General features: G+C 38.6%; 1 protein-coding gene across 6 annotated transcripts in view; it reads right to left on the bottom strand.

Moving 5' to 3' along the window:
• The window catches only part of Rabgap1l (RAB GTPase activating protein 1 like), a 639,610-nt gene that overhangs the window by 79,385 nt on the left and 539,645 nt on the right, over positions 1–20,580 (bottom strand). Inside the window, exons 1-2 of one of the 6 annotated variants that reach the window (XM_038349606.1) lie at positions 16,405–16,509; positions 14,553–14,750 (exon numbers count right to left, since the gene is read on the bottom strand). The exons of 4 other annotated variants lie outside the window; for them this stretch is intronic. In XM_038349606.1, coding sequence (XP_038205534.1) covers positions 14,553–14,663 — 111 coding nt within the window. In that variant the 5' untranslated portion in view covers positions 14,664–14,750; positions 16,405–16,509. Of the gene's footprint in view, positions 1–14,552; positions 14,751–16,311; positions 16,510–20,580 lie in introns of those variants that run through there. One more of the 6 variants, XM_038349608.1, reaches the window with a different exon arrangement.

Here is a 20,580-nt window from a genome sequence, read left to right as displayed (position 1 = left end):
TAAGGAAATCTAGTGCTCTGAAAGTACTAAACTCTTGAGGGTATTAAGCTATTCTCATAAGAGGTAACTGCATTTATTCCCAAGCCTATTAATGTTTATACATAAAAAGACACAAGCAGAAAATGAACTATAACTTCTATACAAGTCTGCTGAGTAGTTTGTAAAGACTCAATAAAGTCAAGGGTAAAAGAAATGTACGATCACAGTAGATAGTAGAAATGCTACCATAAAAAGGTAAAATAAAAAGGTTTTAAAAAATCTTTAACCTTTGGCCATTAGATTGCTTCACAAATTTATTAACTTTGTTGCCAAGTGATAGTGGTATGTGTCTGCAATCCCAGCACTTGGGAGGTAGAATAAAAGGACCAGGAGTTCTAAGGCAGGCTAAGCAAGCTTGAGGCTATCCTGGGCTTCATGAGATGCTACTTCAAGCAAACAAACGAACAAACAAACAATATGAACGGAAATATACAAAACAGTAATTGACCCTCTCAAAGCACCTAGAAATAAAAAGCACAGAATTTCTATAGAAGGAAAGTTATGAGATCCTATGACAAAACTTACCATATATATATATATATATATATATATTTTTTTTTTGGTTTTTCGAGACAGGGTTTCCCTGTAGTTTCTAGAGCCTGTCCTGGAACTAGCTCTTGTAGACCAGGCTGGCCTTGAATTCGCAGAGATCCGCCTGCCTCTGCCTCCCGAGTGCTGGGACTACAGGCGTGCGCCACCACCGCCCGGCTCCATATTTTTTTTAATTAAAATGATAGTATGGCCAGGCAGTGATGGCACAAGCCTTTCGTCTGAGCACTCAGAAGCCAGAGGAAGACACAACTCTCTGAGTTCAAGGCCACCCTGTTCTACAGAGTGAGATCCAGTTCCCTATTGAGAACCCCCTCCCATTATATATACTTTATATTTAACTAACATTTTCTTTAGTCTATAGGTTCTCAACTTGTTGATTGCGACCCTCTGATCAACCTCTATAGCCAAAAATATTTACAACTCCTAACAGTAGCAAAATTACAGTTATGAAGTAGCAATGGAAATAATTTTATGCTGGGGGGGGGTTACCACATGAGGAACTGTATTAAAAGATGGCAGAATTAGGAAGGTTGAGAACCACTTCTTTATACCAAACAATTGCAGTCTTGACTATACGATGACAACAGTTACATGAAAATATACTAAATATTGTTAAATTATCAGGGAAGTTGAAATTAAAGCTACAATAAGTTATTAACCTTGCTTCAGGAAGAATGGCTATTACAAAAAAATTACAGGAACAAATGCTGAGGAAGATGTTGTGTAAACAGAACCTTTACTGATGGTAGAATGTAGGCAGGCACAGACTCTGTAGAAAACAATATAAAATTTCTTCAAAAGATAAAAACAAACTCCTATATAATCTAGCAATCCCATTACTGGTTATATACGCAAGGGACTATAAATCTATCTATAGAGATATCTGTTCTGACAGCTAAGAAGTGGAAACAACCTAAGTGTCCACCAACAGCTAAGTGGATAAAGAAAGCATAGATTATATGCCAAGGGAATGTAGTTACCCATTAACAAAACAAAAACAAAAAAAGGAAGAGGAAACAAATTTTGTAATTTATGGAAATAGAGATAGGACTGGAAGTGATTATGTCAAAATGAAAGTAGTTACCATTTCCTACAGGGCATGGTAGTGCATGCCTTTGGGAGGCAGAGACAGATGGATCTCTGTGAGGTCAAGGCTAGCCTGGCCTATATAGTGAGTTCCAGTTCAGCTAGAACTAGCTACCACAGACTAAGGAGACTAGCAGGGTAAAGAAGAATGGGGAATAGTTGATCAATGGCAACTGCTTTATAGTTAGGAAAACAAATTCTAGGCATCACTGTATAGTTTGGTGAATACAAAAAATAGTAATGTATTATACATATTTTTTTTTCACCATTTTTTTCTCCTTTATTAACCAAAAGTTAACAACTATTGAGAATGAAAAAGATACAGCATAAGCTTCCTTAGAACCTTTAGAGTAATGATTTGTATTTTCTAATCCTGGCACTTGCTGCTTTTAGAAAGCTTTTGTTTACTAAGAAAAAAGGGTGTTTTTGTTTTCCCATGCCTGTGATATGTAGTGTAGTTATTGCCAGTCCTGCCTATGTAACAGAAGAAACTCAGACACAGAAGTAAACTGACTTAGCTAGGAAAGTAAGTGAATCAATATTACAGCCAATGGTGGTGATCTCAGGATGCATTGTTTTTAGATTAAATGGGCTTCTTTTGCTTTCTTCTTTTATTTTTTTTTAATTTTATATGTATGGGTGTTTTCTCCGCATGTATGTCTGTGCACCATGTACACCTGAAGAAGACATTGAATCTCTTGGAACCAGACTACAAATGGTTGATAGCTGCCATGTGGGTGCTGGGAATTGAACTTGAGTTCTCTGGAAGAATAGCCAGTGCTCTTAACTGCTGAGCTATCTCTCCAGTCCCTTTCCTTTTAGAGTGTAAAACTACCCCAGCAGCCTTTCTATAATGAGCATTCCTATGAAAGAATTTCTCCCTTCCTGTCCTTTTGTTGTTGTTGTTTAATCGATCGACAGAGAAGGGAAGGATTCTATTTACAGCAAAATTTTGCAGTGGAAGCATACATATTTTTAAGGTAGAAAAGTTGATCAGACCTAATCCTAATACTTGGGATATACACGTAGGAGGATCAGGAGTTCAAGTTCATACTCTGCTATGGAGAGTTCAGAATTAACCTGGACTACTTAAGTTTCTATATTTGTTTGTTTGTTTTATCTTCAGAGCTAAAATAAAGGACTTGGAATGTTTTTTTCCACAAAGAAATGATCAGTTCTTAATTAAATAGATATATTTAATCAATTTAGGCATTCCACAACTTTTACATGTATCAAAATATTGTGTGATACCCCAAAAATGTACATTTTTGTTTTCATGCACCACTTAAAATAATTTAATTTTAAATATTTGCTTGTTTTTTTATATGTATATATGTGTATATCTTAGCTAATTTTCTTTTGCTATGAAGAGATACCCATAACCAAGGCAACTTATAGAAGCAATAGTTTATTGCTTACAGTTTAGAGGGTAAAGATCCATGGCTACCATGGCAGAGAAAATGGCAGCAGGCAGGCCAGCCCGTATTGAGCAGGAGCTTACAGCTGACATCCTCATCAGTAAGCAGGAGGCAGAGAGAGCTAACTGGCAATAACAAGAGCTTTTGAAACATCAAAAGGAGGTGTGAGACCTCAGCAATACACCTCCTCCAAGATCACACTTTCTAATCCTTCCTAAACTGATCCTCCAATTTGGGCTAAGTATTCAAATATTTGAGCTTATGGGAGCCATTCTCATCCAAACCACCCCTGCATGTTTGTGTGAGAGTATGCTATGTGTGAACAGCTACACTTACAGATCAAAAGAAGGGGTGAGGTGCCCAGGAGCTAGAATAGTTGGGGGGCCTCCCTACATGAGTACTGGGAAGAGAACTTGGGTTCTCTGGAAGAAAGGGAAGTGTTCTTAGCTGCTGAGCATTAGCACTTAGCATTTAAGGCCCCAAATAATTTAACTTTTCAAAACAAAATGAAGAATTAAAAAATAAAAGTGGGCTTCTACTATATTTTCAGTCTGCAAGAAATGTGAATGTAGGCATTACAATCAAGTCTTCAGAGTTATTTCTGTTGTTTGTTGTGCTGAGACTCCTATTCTAAGGCAGCATACAGTCCTTGCATTGACTTTTAATACTACAATTTGATATTGAGCTTCAGTTCTGAAATGAGTTTTTGACACAATACTGGCTTCTCTAATAATTTAACCATAATTTTAAATTTCTGTTAACCACAACTAAAATCTCATTCATTCGATTTTAAATTATAACGTGTTGTATAAGAAACAAAACCTGACTACTCTATTTAGTTTGCACAGCCCTATATTACAGCATGACTTCTAACTTCCTCTCCAACTTCATCTCTTACCAGGCTGTCCCTGACAGATGTTCTAACCACACCGACTCTCTGGTTCTTCCACTTAGAGAACTATCTCCAGATTCTCTTTACTTAAGATACATTTTCCTAACATTCTCATAGATGTTGTTCAGGTCTCAGATGGCATGAGTAGGACCCTCACTTACTGACATACTACTCAATGTGAAGCCTGGTAAACAGTATCACTAGCTCATGTTTGTGTCCTGCCTTTCCCAATATAAGATTCACAATAGTTACCATGCAATTTTGCATATCTAGATCTTTTGTGCCAAGAATATAATGTAGGTAGCATACAGTAACAGATCAATGAATGTTTGGTTGGTGATCAAACTAAATAAAAATGTCAGTGGCCAATGAAGAATAAAAATCCTAGAGTATTTTTACCCATTGGAAGAACTTATAAAACAGATTAATAAAAATTAGTGCATTGTACATTTAACATGAACTATTCCTGCATATCCTTCTATGAAAAAATATTTATAATTAACTTACAAATTAACCTCATCCCTTTTGTAAGTACATAAAGACTAGTTCTCAGTATCTGAGACAGCAGTAAATAACAGTGCCATTGAATTAGGAAATAGTGTAGGGTTTGTATAAAGTAACTTTCATGAAGTCAGCATCTATAATGGGGTGAGACTTTGTGGTGTAACTGTTTTGTGGTCACCCATATTCTTGTAAGTAACCCTTCATCCATGTTCCTAAGTCTTCAGAACAATCTATCCCTTACTGCTCTGGAACGTCATAATAATGTGTGTCTCTCCCCCCCCCCCCACGCACACCAATTCACATGTTGATATTCAATTCATTTTTTAAAATTTATTTTTATTTTATGTACATTGGTGTATTGCCTGATGTATGTCTGTGCAAGAGAACTGGAGCTAGAGTCCCAGACAGTTGTGAGTTGTCATGTGGGTGCTGGGACTTGAACATGGGTCCTCTGGAAGAGCACTTGAGCCATCTCTTCAGCCCCTTTTATATTTCATTCTTAACAGTATTTGGTCATGGGGCCTTTAGGAAGCAATTAAATCCTGGGTGGGTGGTTTTCTTTCACAGGAAGAATCATAAGAAGGCTTGCTCTTTCTGTGCCCTCTGGCATGCTAAACTACAAAAAAAAAATCATCTGTGAACAGAAGGAGGGCCCACATTGAGAATCCCACCCTGACCTAAGCTTTCAGATTCTAAAACGGAGGGAAGTAACCCTTACCCAGTCTATGGCATTATGGCTGCAAATTGAGCAGACTAAGAAATTTCCAATGAAAACACCCTAACGGTATTCATCTTGTCCTGCAAGCAAGCAGTCTTTACACAGTAACTGCCAACAATGTCTTCCCACTAAACGTTTTGAGTCTACCATTCCTATTTTAATTCACTCCATATCAGAGAGACAGCTAGTTTTAAAGTTATGCAATCTTCTTTCCAATGCCAATCCCAGTGTTGCTGGCAGTCCACTCCCTAGAAACCTTCCCCAAGTATGTCAGTCACAGCCAGTCAAGAAGATAACAGTGGAGATGACACCGCTAGTGTTTCTGTTTCCTCCCTGCTTCAACCCCCACTGTCAAGAGGGCTGTCTACAGAGGCTCAGGAGTGTAACAAAGCAGACTTCCCTCCAGTCTCAGCTACTTCCTCCTTCCTACATGATCTTTGGGAAACATTATTTAACTTCCTGAAGTCTCCATCTTATTATCCATTAGACAGTGATAACAACTCTGGCTATCGAACATAAATAAAAATTTTCATCTTAAGCACCTACCACAGATTGTTAGGATTATTGAGTACAGGGAGCTAAGGAATCAGAACTATGAGGTTTGTTTGCATGTGCACAGTAAAATAAATGCCTACAAAATCTTATTAGAGCAAGGTGTGATGGTGTGTGTCTTTAATCCTAGCATTTGGGAGGCAGAACTGGAAATATCTCTGTGAGTTCCAGTCCAGTCTTATCTACATAGTGAGTTTCTGTCCAGCCAGGACTATGTAGTTAGACTCTATCTCAAATTAAAATAAAATAATAAATAAGTAAATATATAAATGTCCTATTAAACAGTCACTCCTCCCAAGGATAATAAACATATAAAAAGAAAGCCTGGTCTCATAGGTGTGCCCAGGAAGGAAGCTTGTCTGGAAGCTAAGATGTAGTTAGTACCTCTGAAGTGTGTAAGAAGCTATGTGAAAAACCGCAGAGTTTCTAATAAGATATAAACAGACAACTGAACTATAAGCTAGCCTTGTCTGGACTAAGGGGGAGTAGATGATCAGTGAAAGAGGAAGTTGAGAGGAAGAAAGTGAGCTGGCAGGGCAGGAATGTCCCCTCCACTGAGACGGACGCACAACACACTCCATATGTGTATATGTTGTGGGGATGTTACAGGCCAGATCAGGGAAAAAGAAAGAAAACAGCCAAGAAAGTGGTAGGCAGCAAAATGACTAGTAGCAGTCGAAAACTGAGAGCCCGTGTTTTGGAAATATCAACAAAAGTAACTAGGAACTTTTTAAAAATTGTGACAAAGAATTTCAAAATATATAGAATAGTCCACTACGTATCTTCACTAGCAACTTTCAAAATCTCATGTCCAGTGTCAGCAATCATCCAATATTTAGTCTTTTGTGACTAGATCCTTTTATTAGTTTCATGTTTGTCAGTTTCATTGATATTGTAGCAGGTATCAGTATTTCATTCTTTATAATTGGTATTTGTAGTGGACTGTATGGATATACCACCACATAATGGATCTTTGGATAGTGTCTCGATTGGAGCTACTGAGAATAACACTGCTATATCCAGTCATGCACTCATGGGTTCTATTCAGTATCATCGCAATTTACCTAAAGCTACTGAATCAGTTTCTCTCCAAAGGCACATAGATCTGTGAGTCAAAGGCAGCAACATTACTCACGGTATACAATGGATCTATAAATCTAGGTGCTGCATGGCAGTGGTATTGTGCCCCAGGAATGAAGAAGCTAGAAAACCCAGGGATGGAGAAATAAATAAAGTGGATGCAAGGGAAGAAGTTAATTAGATGGCAAGAGATGCAGGATGCCTGCCAGCATGAGACCAGGCCTAGTATTGCTGCCTAGCTTAAAGTTTGCCCTTGTATTTCAAGGACACACCTTGGTGTCCATGCAATAAACTCCCTTACTTGTTTCAATTAATACAGGATTCTACCTAAGAACCTTAACTCATCAAAACTGATAAATCAAATGAGGAAAGATTTGGTTCCCTGGACTAATTTGAAATTGATATAAGGTGCCAAGTCAAGAATATGCTAAATGACAATGAGAATAAAACATGTTCAATAAACAATTTGAAGTATGGAAGGACCTTAATTGGCTTTATAATGTTTGATTCTAGTCAATATTTGAAATGTTTATTCAGTGATGATTTAGAAGTAACTGCAATGATTTTATTATTTTCCTCATCTCTGGCATATGGAATTGCTATGATTTTTTTTTAAATTTGACTTGCTTGATGTAATGTGCCAAACCACTAAGGGGAAAGAAACTGCAGAATGCTTACCCTCAATTTCCATCTATAGAACAGAAAACTTTAGTTCCCTGAAAGAGGCCCCTTCTGTTGCTGGTCCTGTACTATTTTGGTAACTGTCAGTTAAGAATATCTATCCAGTGCCAAGATAGAAAAGCCTGTGTTATATGGTTAAGTGGCTTTTGTTAAAGGTCAGAGTTAACCACTGGTCAATCAAGTCTCCTTCAGAGATAGAATGATATTAAATTTCAAGGTGTAGGACATGGTAAAGTCAAAATGGATCATCTTTTCCTTTTTATATTCTTGATATCTGTGTTGGTTATGGTTCTGTTTTTTCGCATTGATACAAGCTAGGTCACCCAGGAAGAGGGAACCTCAACTGAGAAAATGCCTCAATTGAAAATGGTTGGTAGGTAAGTATGTATCTTACACTTGATTAATGACTGATGTGGGAGGGCTGAGACCACTGTGGACAGTGCCACTTCTGGGCAGGTGGTCCTGGGTGGTATAAGAAAACAGGCTGAGCAAGGCATTGAAAAGAAGCCAGTAAGTAAAATTCTTCCATGGCTTCTGCTTCAGTTCTTGCCTGCAGGTTTCTGCCTTGAGCTCTTACCTGACTTCCCTCAATGATGGAATATTACTGTCAGATGAAATAAATCCTTTTCTTCGCAAACTGCTTCTGATCATGGTATTTATCACTATGATAGAAAGTGAACTCAGACAATATCTAACTTTCCTATTCTAACATCATAACAATCCTGTAGTAACTTCAACCTATCCCAATCAGTTACTCTTTTCATTATAGCTTCCTAAGTAGTAAGATTGTATCTATCCACTGCAAGAACTAGTGAACAAGTGAAGACTAACTCCTGACTCATGTTGCCACTATCAATTGTTCAGACACTTGTCAACAATTTTCAGCTGTATTATCCTGTTGCCCTTTTCATTCTCCCCCCCCCCCCCCCCCCCCCCCCCGGGGCCATCTGGTTCTTGCCTGCTCATTTTTGCCACATTATTGCTTATATAATTGAGCCTGTCTGCTCAGCAGACAAGGACTCATACGCACTCCTCACTATTGGTTCCACATTGCCTTCCAGCCATTCTGAGTTCAAGGAGCATATCTTTTATGCAATCTTCTGGGTAGAAAGCTTCAATTTTCCTGCAGAACTAATGCCTCAATCAAGCAGTGCAAACTAACAGTCCTTTCTCCTATCATATGTGTCCTCTCCTTCTACATCCCGACCACACTTTATCTACTCGGTTCACTCCTACTTTAGACTTCCTTCAGAAATTCAGAAAAGACACCCTTTCTCAGAAGGGAGCTAACTGGTAAGAGCTCTCATTGTGGTGAGCTCTTTACAAGTGCAATCCAGCGAGGATGGTCCTCTTTTCTCCCATAAGGAAACTGAGGCTTAGAGAAATTCAATAAATTCCTGGAAAGTCTTGAACTGACAGCCAGTAACTAACTTTACTCTCTCCTCCTCCTCCTCTTCCTCCTCCTCTTCCTCCTCCTTCTCCTCCTCCTCCTTCTCCTCCTCCTCCTCCTTCTCCTCCTCCTCTTCCTCTTCCTCCTCCTCCTCCTCTTCCTCCTCCTCTTCCCCCTCCCCTCTTCCTCTTCCACCTCCTCCTCCTCTTTTCTCCTCCTTCTTCTCTGCCCCCCCCTCCTCCTCCTCCTTTTCTTCTCTTTTCACCGAGACAGGGTTTCTCTGTGTGGCCCTGGCTAACCTGGAACTTGCTCTGTAGACCAGGCTGGCCTTGAACTCAGAGATCTCTGCCTTTGACTCCCTAGTGCTGGGATTAAGGCATGTGCCACCACTGCCTGGCTCCCAAGTAACTAAAACAATTTTTTAACTAGTGTGTGTGCTCCTGTATGAGGGTTCACATGGAGTACAGAGGTCAATGTCAATCACAGGTGTTGTTCCTCAGGCACTGTCCACTTGTTTTCTGAGACAAGGTCTCTCACTAGGACCTGGGGTCTGCAAGTAAGGCTCTTATTATCCCAGTGTTGAGATTGTAAGTGAATACCATCATGCCTACCTTTTCATATAATTATTGGGGACTGAACTCAGATCCTTTTGCTTATACAGCAGATTCTTTACTGGCTAAGCTAACTCCTCAGCCCAAAAGATCATGTAATGTCAAAGTAAACTTAAAGTACTTTACTTAAAAAAGCTAGGTATGGTGGCTCTTACCTATAATCCCAGCACTCAGGAAGCTGAGGTGGGAGGACTGCTGCAAATTCAAGGTCAGTCTAGATTCCACAGTGAGTTCCATGTCATTTTGAGCTATAATGGTAAAACCCTTTCTTCACCTCATCTTTCTCCCTGAAAATAAAGTGCCTTAAACAGTCGTCAGTCTTTCAGACTCTGTACAAGCTGTTCCTTGTTCATGAAGGCGTTACCTGCTTCCTTGCCTAGCAAACACCTGGTCAGCCTCCAAAGACAAACCCACTGTTCCAGCCTTCCTTTGGAGTCATCTTCCTCACTGTTCAAGGGTAGCAATTACTCTCTAGTCTGTGGTCCTCAATCTAATGCTGTGACCTTTAATACAGGTCCACATGTTATAGTGACTTCAAACAGAAAATTATTTTGTTGCTATTTCATAACTATAATTTTGCTACTGTTATTAATTGTAATGTAAATACATGATATGCAGGATATCTGATATATTGAGAACCATTGGCTCTACCTATAATATCTAATAGTAGTCTCATAAATATTGACTTTGGTCCCTTCTCTTATAGGACTGGGGGGAAGAAGAATCTGAAGGGTAGAGCGTTTACTTGTGCCTAGAACACTGTATTAAAACAAACATTAAACCACTCTACATATTAACTATGATTAACATACACCCGAAAGCAATATTTCTTTCATGACTACTCAATAAATTAGAAAGTTGAAATAATTGAGCAGAATATAAAGTAACACTTAACTCGAAATATTTGTGCCTGCTGGGGTATGCATTAGTGATTAGGCTTATTCACTATTTAAACATGAGCTCATGCATTTTGAATTTAAATACATATTCAAAGCTTTCCCTGTAATACAATAAGTGTACCAGGTGTGGCTTTCCCCTTCATTTACACTAGGCAATAAAAAACAGCTGAGGCTGGACATAGTAGTGGTACATACATGATGTAGGAGGGTCTTCTGTTTGAGTTGTGTTCATCGGTTAATGAAGAAACTGCCTGGCCCATTTGATTGGCCAGCCCTTAGGTGGGCGGAGTAGACAGAACAGAATGCTGGGAAGGGAAGTTAATAAATCGCCATGCCTCTGCTCTCTGAGCCAGACCTCCGTGCCTCTCCTCAGGGAGACAGATGCCATGAAGCAAGCCACCAGGACAGACATGCTGAATCTTTCCTGGTAAGACACCACTCGTGGTGTTACACAGATTATTAGATATGGGTTAAAGCAAGAGATGTGAGAATTAGGTATTAGGAGGCTGAAACTGATGTGTCAGGCAGTGTTTAAATGAATACAGTTTGTGTGTTGTTATTTTGGGGCATAAGCTAGCCGGTGGCCGGGAGCCGGGCAGGATGAAAAGCAGACCTGCCCGCAGCTCCTCCTCACTACACATACAGGCAGTTCTAGCTACTGAAAGGCTACCTAACTAACTAGAGCTAAGAGTTCAAGGAAAACCTGGCAATACAGCAAGACTGCATGGACAAAGAAAAAACCTGCAAAAGAACTAGAAAAGGCAGAGGTGGAAGAGGCTGGCCACTCCATTCACAAGGAGTTCCTCGATTGTTTCTGTGAGCATCCCAGCTAGGTTAAAAGACTTGTATATGCATGAGAGGAAGTGGTGGTATGGTTTTGTCTTTAAGTACACACCAGTTAACTTCCAAATTTTCATTACACATGTCAATTTATTTATATTTAGAAAAAAAAAAACCCTTCAGATGGCTCAGTGGGTGAAGGTACCTGCCGCCAACTCCTGACAGTCTGTATTCGATTCTTGGGATCCACATAATGAAAGGAGAGCAAACTTCTGCAGGTTACCTCCTGACCTCCACATGTGTGGGCACACTTCTAAATAAAAGGTTCAGTGTCCACACCTTAGAATCATACATCTTTGCTATTTAAGGAATCAACATATTTACTCTTATGAAATAAAATCCAATTACAGAGAAAGACCTGATCCTATATTAAGCATTTAAATCTCTTTCAAAGGTCAACCCAGCTGGAAGAGTCTCCAGTAAGTTAATAAGGGTGTCACCTCCTTGAAGCACAGTAGTGACTCAAATTGGAGGCATTTTGCTTTATACTATAGAAAGCCTAACAACTTCTTTTATATTGTTTTGAGGGTCCATCTCAAACAAAGCAGCAAAAAAAAGTCGATATGGAATGTAAACCAGATCAAATGGTGAACAGTGTGTCCTATTTATTATAGGTTTTTCCAGACAAACCAAAATCAGCTATTACCTCCTACAAAAGATTACCTTAAACATCACATCTGATAAAGGAATTTAAATGTCTTTAGGAAGTTATATAACAAGCACCTCAATATCTAAACTATTTAAAAATTTAGTATAGGGCTGGCAAAATGGCTCAGTAGGTAAAGCCTTCAAATCTAATGACCTAAGTTAGATCCCCAGGGTCTACAGGGAGGAGGGAGAGAAGTGGCTCTCAAAAGTGGTCCTCTGATCTTTACATGCATACCATCCCACACACAAAATAAATAAGTGTAATTTTTATTTGTTTTATTTTTGAGGCAGGGTCTCACTGTGTATATAAGGCTACCCTTGAACTTACACTGAAGCCTGTCTCTGCTTCTTGAGTACCGGAATTAAAATCATGTACTAACACATCTGACTAAAATGTAATTTTTACTTAAAAAATTGATATAAAAAGCAGTATCTTATTCATCTTATATCAAACTTTCTGTGTCAGTAACCAAATCTACATCAAATATACATAAATTACCTACACATGGAAGTAATTTATGAAAAGCGCATTGAGATCCAGTCATGCAGCCATTCACATCTCCATGTCCCTCTCTCTGCACGTCCTCTCCTCCCTCCACACACATGAATACAATGCCCATTTTTGTTAAGCAGTGAGATGCTCTCAATGACTCAGAAGCTGTTTATTTCTTTAGCTCCTCTGTCCTCTCTACTTATACTCTGTGGAACTGTTTGCTTGTTTGCCTTTGTGGTACTAAGGATCAAAGTCAAGGTGGTTAACATGACCAGCAAGTAGTCTGTGGCTGAACTACACCCACTACCCAAATCTGGTTTTGTCCCTTTGGTCTGAAAAACATCTTTAAGTTTCTGAAGAGCCAGTTCGGCTTCTTAAGAGGATCTTAGCAAAACCATTATAAAGAAATGAAATGCCGGGCGGTGATGGCGCATGCCTTTAATCCCAGCACTTGGGAGGCAGAGGCAGGTGGATCTCTGTGAGTTCAAGGCCATCCTGGTCTACAACAGCTAGTTCTAGGAGATGCTCCATAGCTACAGAAAAACCCTGTCTCAAACACACACACACACACACAAAAAAAAAAAAAAAAAAAAAAAAAAAAAAAAAAAAAAAAAGAAAAAAGAAAAAAATTTCTTTTGGACTATTACAAAAATCAATGGGTATAATGGAATTTAAGTATCTAGGACTTTCTCATCCTGACTGAGCATATGTATTGCAGTAGGCAATAAACTTCATGAAATGTATATAATTATAAAAATAGAAATTGTGGGGCTGGAGAGATGGCACATCGGTTAAAAACATTTGTTGTTTCAGAGGACCCAGGCTTGATCCCCAGCAACCACATGTTCACTAACAGCCATCCATAACTCCGGGGGATCCTGTGCCTTCTTCTGACCTCCCTGAGCACCAGGCACATACATGGTATTCATACAGACAGACATGCAGACACACACATAAAATAATCTAAAAAAATTAAAAAATAAAAATTGCATATATTTTTAATAAAACATGTAGTTGGACAGGTGATTCTCTTAATGGACACTTCCAGAAGCATATTAAGCTTCTGCTGTTACTGCATCCACCTACTTTTAAGTGCATCTAGAAATCATGGTGGAAATGCAGTCTAATGAAGCTCTATGTGCTCTCACTGAGATGCCATTATCAACAACACCACTTCCTTCTTCAGCACTAGTCCCTCTGCTGGGTCTGCTGGATCCTCTAGAATTTTTTCATTATTCTTCAAAGTATATCTGAGTTACTATTCTTAAATAATCAAATTGCCTTACAAATATTAAATAAATTTATTAATATCATTAAATAACTAATCAGTGACCAGTTCCTCCCTCCTCTTTCATTATTTTACTTTTCTTTTTTGAATTCCTTACTCAGATCAGCAGCTAAACAATGTAGAAACATCACATCTGGTCGATAAAAGCTTTAAGTCTCTTTGAATCAACCCAGAATTTGACCTTTATCTTTTCCATGGTAATTTAAGACTTGGAAAACAAACAAACAAAAAACCTGCCACACTGTACTTTTAGTATTCCTGTGCCTTAAAATAGAGAAGTGGGTTTTCATACTGGTAAGATCGAACTGTCATAATCAACTTTTCATTCTGTTGCTGCAATGCATTGCTAAACATCACATAGGGGCACAGGCACAGGCACAGTTAAGAGAGTTTGTTTAAGAGACACAGATGACTGTGTGAGCCTCACTGGCCAGCAAAAAGATGGGACAGCAAACATAAGAACATAGTTTTCTTGGGGATAATTTAAGACCTGAAAGCTATTTAATTTCTAGATAGCTCAATTTACAGAGATGTTATGGCTCATTAAAAGAAATGTTCTACTTTAGAGTGACTGAATGGAATATATGAAACTGTAGCTGGTTTCATCTAACAGTCACACAAGACACAAAGAAAAATGGTATTTGAAATTAAAAATTTCTTCTCAACCTCACTACAGTGGTATTTAAAACATACCATAGACATAGAATAATACAACAAAACCACTGAAAACCGGCAGACCTTGCTGTAGCCTGTAACAGAAAGTCAACAGCAGCGCTTCTCTTTACTTCACAGGAACCTAAGTCTCTCTCCATAGTGTTCGAAAAAGAGGAGCCACAGAGTAGTATGCAAGGAGACACCTACCATGGACCTGGGCTTGCTGATGGCCACCAGGCTAGTGAGGAAGTCTTCATCATGCAGCTGGCTGAAAACATGGGCGTCATAGGCTACCATAATGGAGATTTCTTCCATCATCTTGCCAGCTGCTCTTCCTTCCCCAGCTCCAGATCAGACTATCCAGGGGAAAACTCCTAGGGCAGCTCAGACAGTATACACGCCCACCTGGGATCCAGGGACTGAGTGTCAAAATCCAGAGAGAAAAAGAGAGGAGGAAAAAAAAGAAAAGCCAGCTGCTGCTCTTGAAGGCTTGCCTAGAAATTCACCCTTAGTGAAAAACTGGCGGTGGTCTCTTATCTACGCAGGAAGTGCACGCCATAAACGCCTTCTGCATTCTCAGCACAGCACATGGAGAAATCCAGGTTTGGGAAATCTTTAAACTTCAAAAAACAGAAATAAAGGGAAGTTTCCTGACTAGAAATATCCTATATGAAACACCCCAAACAAAAGTTAATTTATGTTATGTCCTTAGTAATTAAAATATTTTCAAATAGTTCATCTTCTTACTTCATTGTTATTTATATGAAGATTCCTTATGGGAGAAAAGTAGATTTTTCTTAAAGCAATCACTGTTTATTTTTTCTTATTCTTAGAAAATAAAAAGATGACAATCTATTATTATTTCTCAGAATTTATAGAACTCTTAGTGCTGTTAAATTTATCTCCTGAAGTCTGAGAGGGGAATAAAGAATTCTTTCCCCAGAGGATTTCTGTTTAAAAAAAAAGTATCAAAATATAAAAAAAGGAAACAATATATTTGGAACAGCAATAATAGTTGATAATAATTTTCCTTTCTCCCACTAAAATAATACAAATATCTGATGTGATTCTGGAAGAAACACAAGAGTCTCATGTATAAACTTTTCCCTCCCTTAATAAATATTTTTCCTTTTAAGTTTACAGGTTTCTTTTAATTACTCAAACCAGCTAATAGTCACAAACTATCCATTCCTTAGTTACCACAAGTGGTTTTTGGAGAACAGCTGGAGATGGCAAACAGGCCTCAGGTTATATAACCCAGCACAGCACTGAGCAATGAAGACAGAAGACAGTGCAGTTCCTCCCAAAGCCTGTTACCTGATTCCTGTATCTGCCGAGTGTTAACTGTACTGCAGCACTGAGAAGTGCTTTCTGTTAGTATCAGACATCAATTTGGTGATGTCTATTTAAAACAAAAAGAAATACTGCTGTGTTGGAGTCTTTAGCCCTTCACTACCAATACCACGATTATGTTATTTAAACTCACTGGCTTATGAAAATTGGGTAAACATAACTCAGAACAAGATGTAGTGTATTTTCCCTAAAGAATTTTCATCTTCCATAGATTAGCGTGATTACTGTTATTTTGTGTCATTTAAATATGACTATGGAAGTTCTGCAACTTCTGTTAAGCATTCATTATTAAAAGCACTTGCTCACAGAAAGGCAAACTTCCCTGGCTAGGAAATGACCAAGTCTAATAATAGGCTTACTTAAACAGAAAATGCACTATCTTAAATAAACGCTCATGATTAAAACAGCTTCAAACTGTGTTTGACCCTTACGGGAGCCAGTAAAACATTTTTACTTCATTTCCTCCCCCCTGTCCCCATAATGCAGCTTTGTAGTCAGAGGATTATTTTCATTAGGAATTTCCCAGTAGATTTACCTTAAAGATAACTAGCCAAGTAAAAATTAAATGATAATCAGGACTCGAGGCATCATAAATTATCTGGGCTGTTCATACCTTTTAAATTCCTTTTTATCTGTTCAGTAGTATTTTTAAAGATACTGTGAACCTCTTCACATATTCATGAGCGCCAGAAGACTTGAGCTTTACCTTGCAGCGTGGCTCTCTAGATGTGAAAGCCCCGAGCAATCGCTTTCGTACTTTCCTTTCAGCGGTGACTCAGTGCTTCCACACTCAGACATCTGAATAGGAGCGCTGACAAAGACACCTGTTGTGAAAGGTAACCAAACTACTTCCCATCATGCCTTTCTTCCTGCTGGCAACCGCCCAGGGGCAAACAGCAATTCTAACCTCATTTAAGCGGTCCCTTCTGTGTTTAGGGAGAGCGCATTTAGAGAAACAATAGGTTATCTTGGTTAAGAACACTTCAATCCCAAGAAAAAAAAAGCACATGGGAAAACAACAGAACACCGCACCTTAAAGGGGCTATGTATTAAATTAATAAGATCTAAGGTATCAAAATGCATGCAAAAATAGATTTAGAAAAACAACCAAAGTGGTTTGCTCAGATAAACAATTCTGTAAGTTCTTGACTTAATTTCCTTTAAGAATCTAACAGCCACATTTCCTTTCTAAATCAAAAATGTCACTAACCTAGTGCTTAGATTTTCTTGAGCAACAACTAACTAGAATTTCTAACCTCTTCCCCTCCATCCTCTTATTTATTTATTTATTTATTTATTTATTTATTTATTTATTATTGTCATTTTAAATATTTCTTAAAATAGACATTCTGGGTCTTGGGAGAAAACTACTTTTTTCTTTACATAAACAAAAAGCATGCTCTTCAAGAACTGTTAGAAAAAACTTGTTCCTATATTGATTTTTTTCCTCTTTTCCAATTCATTCTCTACTGTCTCTAGAGAGTTCTGCTAACACCCTCCCAACCCTCAGCAGCTTTGGTTCACGGTCATGTTTAAATCTAGCCTTCTACTTTCACAAACATCCGTCTTGTCACCATCCACCTGCCCACTGGGGGACTGAAATTCACTAGACCATCTCCCTGAGTTTCTGAAAATCTGAACCTCAAAGCATGCCACTGACTAGGAGAAATGGCCGAGTGGGTGGAGAATTACCTGTGACCAAAGACTACGGCAAGTGCTGAAGACACCACAGCTTAGAGACACTGTGTATCCACAGGCAGCAGAAACCCAGGCACTTCGGGCAAACAGAAGTCCCCAGTTCAAACAGGAACCAGCTAGCTGTCTATCCCAGGGCAAGTGATTTAAACTTAGCTAGGTTTCAGTTTCCTCTTGATCATGTAAATTGAGAGGGACAGACTAGATCAGTAGTATCCCCAGTAAGGAAAAGCAAAAGAAATGTGTCTTGTTTTCTTGCACTTAATGGGCTAAGAGGGGGATTTCAAAGAGCAAATGCCCCTTTAATCTCTACAGAGTAAAAAGCTAGGGGTAACATGAAATCTAGGTTTTAAGAAAGTCCCCAGAGTTGCTATGCGTTTCAATTAATGCAGTCTACTTTGTAGCTAACTTGAGGTTTTCTAATATCAAGTCTTTGTACCATGAAAAGGGATTCAATGAAAAAGCAATTTTGATGCGCTCAGAGCCTTTCTGCTTAGAGCCAAACTCACTAAAAGATAATCTGAAATTTTTTCCAAATGTTTTAATATTTTAAAACACTAAAATTTAATCACAAAACTTTTTTTAATTAATACAAAAAACAAGGATTTTCATTATGGTTTTCAATACATATGCCATTGTGTTTTGTTTTTAATTATGCCCCTCCCCCACTACTAACCACACCGCCCCTGCCAGGCTTCTGCCGGTCTCTTTTTTCCCACTGTTTGCTTTCATATTTCATTATCACCCTTTTTCTCTTTCCTTCTCTATCCCTTAAAATCTCCCTCTTTCTCATAGTCCTTTCTACTTTCATAATCACTCCCCTACATGTATGTGCAGATATTTCTCCATGCATATATACATAGCACAGATTTGAATCTGGAATGGTTTGAAGATGGTACACTGAGGAGGATCATTTGTTCTAAGACTGTTATCCCCCCCCCCAAGTCATAGTTCTAAAACTATACTTTTTAAACAAAACCACACTTGTTTCCCACTAAATAAGTTTGAGTTGAATAACATAGCCTGGCCTTCCAAGAGCACATATTCTGAAAAGACACATTCAGAAACAGGAACAGCCAAAATGAAAAGTAGGAAAAATCTGACTCTGATGACCTTTTTATTGTCTGTGTTCTCTCCAAACATAGCGCAGCAAGAGTTGTATTGTGAAAACAGCACTTCGTTATTCACCAAGAAGCAAATATATTAAAAATGATTCCAACTCAGAAGAAAGTTCTCTCACCTCATGAGAGTGGCTGCAAAGCCTCTTCCCTGTCTCAGGGTCTACCTGCTGCACATGATCACCATGACGGCCATTAAATCAGGTCAAATGGAAAGGAGAACAAAATAACCCAGGCAGAAATATAGCCCAGATAGCAGAGGTTTGAGTGTTCATGTGCACATGCAAAGCCCTGAAGAAAACTGCTGCTCCTGCTTAGTGACCCTCACACCTGGTTTCAATGGCCTATAAACACGCATTAGGTTTTCGGGACTTAATAATAAGGAATCTCCCAAACCACAAAACTCCACTGGGCTGATATAGAAAGACAGAAGTAAAATGATGAATTCTTGCTAAACATCAAAACCCACTATATCTATCTATACTTAGTGAACATCAAAAATCTCAAATGCTGCAAGTCCAGAACAAAAGCTACAAAACAATGTGAATGAGGAAACACTAGGAAGAAACAAGAGAGCTTCCTAGAGAACTAGTAATTTCAATTAGTTCACTGACACTGAGTGAAAAGTACAAGGACAAAGGGAAGAAAAACCTTAGTTCTCTTTAAAATTATGCGAAAATAAAGAAACCCATTATTCTTGTGTTGAATTCCAGCCATTCAGCTCATTATCTTTTCTATCTTTGCTAGCAACTGCTAAGCAAATCTAAAACCACTGCTAAGCAAATCTAAAACCCCAGCAAACATAAAAAAACCAAGCCCATGGCATTAGAAGGAAAAGAAAACCAGATGGATATAAACACCTGCCTGACAGGCTCCCTGGCTACCCTACTGTTCATTTGCATCTCACCACAGGAAAGAATCCAAGGGAGGAAAGAATGTCCCTAATAACTCAGCTTTCTGCCTCAATTAAAACACTAAAATCCACAGCAAATGCATTCAAATTAAACTTGACCTAACCCACACTGACTATGTTAAGTGACCCCAGGCATTCATTAATATTTGCTATTTTTCCAAATGAAGGTTATTTCAGACCCATCATGGCTCTTTGAGCAGAGTACAACTAAATTCTACCTACAAATGATTTTATCTTAATTTCTAAAGCAGTCAATGATTTAATACGCTTTACTAGTAACCAAAACAAACCACTTTAAGTGATGTCATATACTGCATCAGCTTTTTCCCCCCACAAGACTGGAAGGAGTTGGTCTAGGGAACATGGGGCTTCATTGGGTGCTCACCAGTCTCTGGCTCTCTTGCAGCCTGGATGGCTTGCTTCCTAAACCAAAACCAAAAACAAACCCCTAAGACAAACAACATATATAAATTAATATTGCTATAGATACCAATAGTGAGTTATGCTCAATGGAGATCAAGAAAGCTATCTCATTTATGGTGATTATGTATACTGGCTAGCTTTTCTGGTCAACTGGATACAAGTTAGAGATATCTGAGAAGAAGGAATGAACCTCATTTTAGAGAAGGTTCTCCACAAGATTGGCCTGAAGGCAAAGCCTGTTGGCCATTTCTTGATTAATGATTAATGTGGGATGGTCCAGCCCATTGTGGAAGACGCCACCCCAGGCAGGTAGTCCTGAGTTGTATGAGAAAGAAGGCTAAGTATGCCATGAGGGAACAAATCAGTAAGCAGTCTCCCCCATGGCCTCAGCTTCAAAATCTGCTTCTGGGTTCCTGCCTTGAGTACCTTCCCTGACTTCCCTATGTAATGGAGTGTGACCTGGCAGTGTAAGCTAAAAAAACCCTTTCCTCCCCAAGTTGATTTTGGTCATGTGTTTTTATCATAGGAAGAAAAATTCTAGCTAGGATACTATTAAACAATACAATGCAATGTAATACAATAAAATACCATACCATACCTAGAAGTAAAGTTAATCAAAGAAGCGAAAAAGCTCTATAATGAAAACTCTAAAACATTGATGAAAAAATTAAAGACCTCTAGCTTTCTTAGGTTACAAGAATAAAAATGTTTAAATGTTCATACTACTGAGAGA

Source organism: Arvicola amphibius, chromosome 12, assembly GCF_903992535.2.
Source record: "Arvicola amphibius chromosome 12, mArvAmp1.2, whole genome shotgun sequence".
NCBI lineage: Eukaryota > Metazoa > Chordata > Mammalia > Rodentia > Cricetidae > Arvicola > Arvicola amphibius.
The sequence above is the reverse complement of the archived record's forward strand: the minus strand, read 5'-3'. Positions and strand labels throughout refer to the sequence as shown.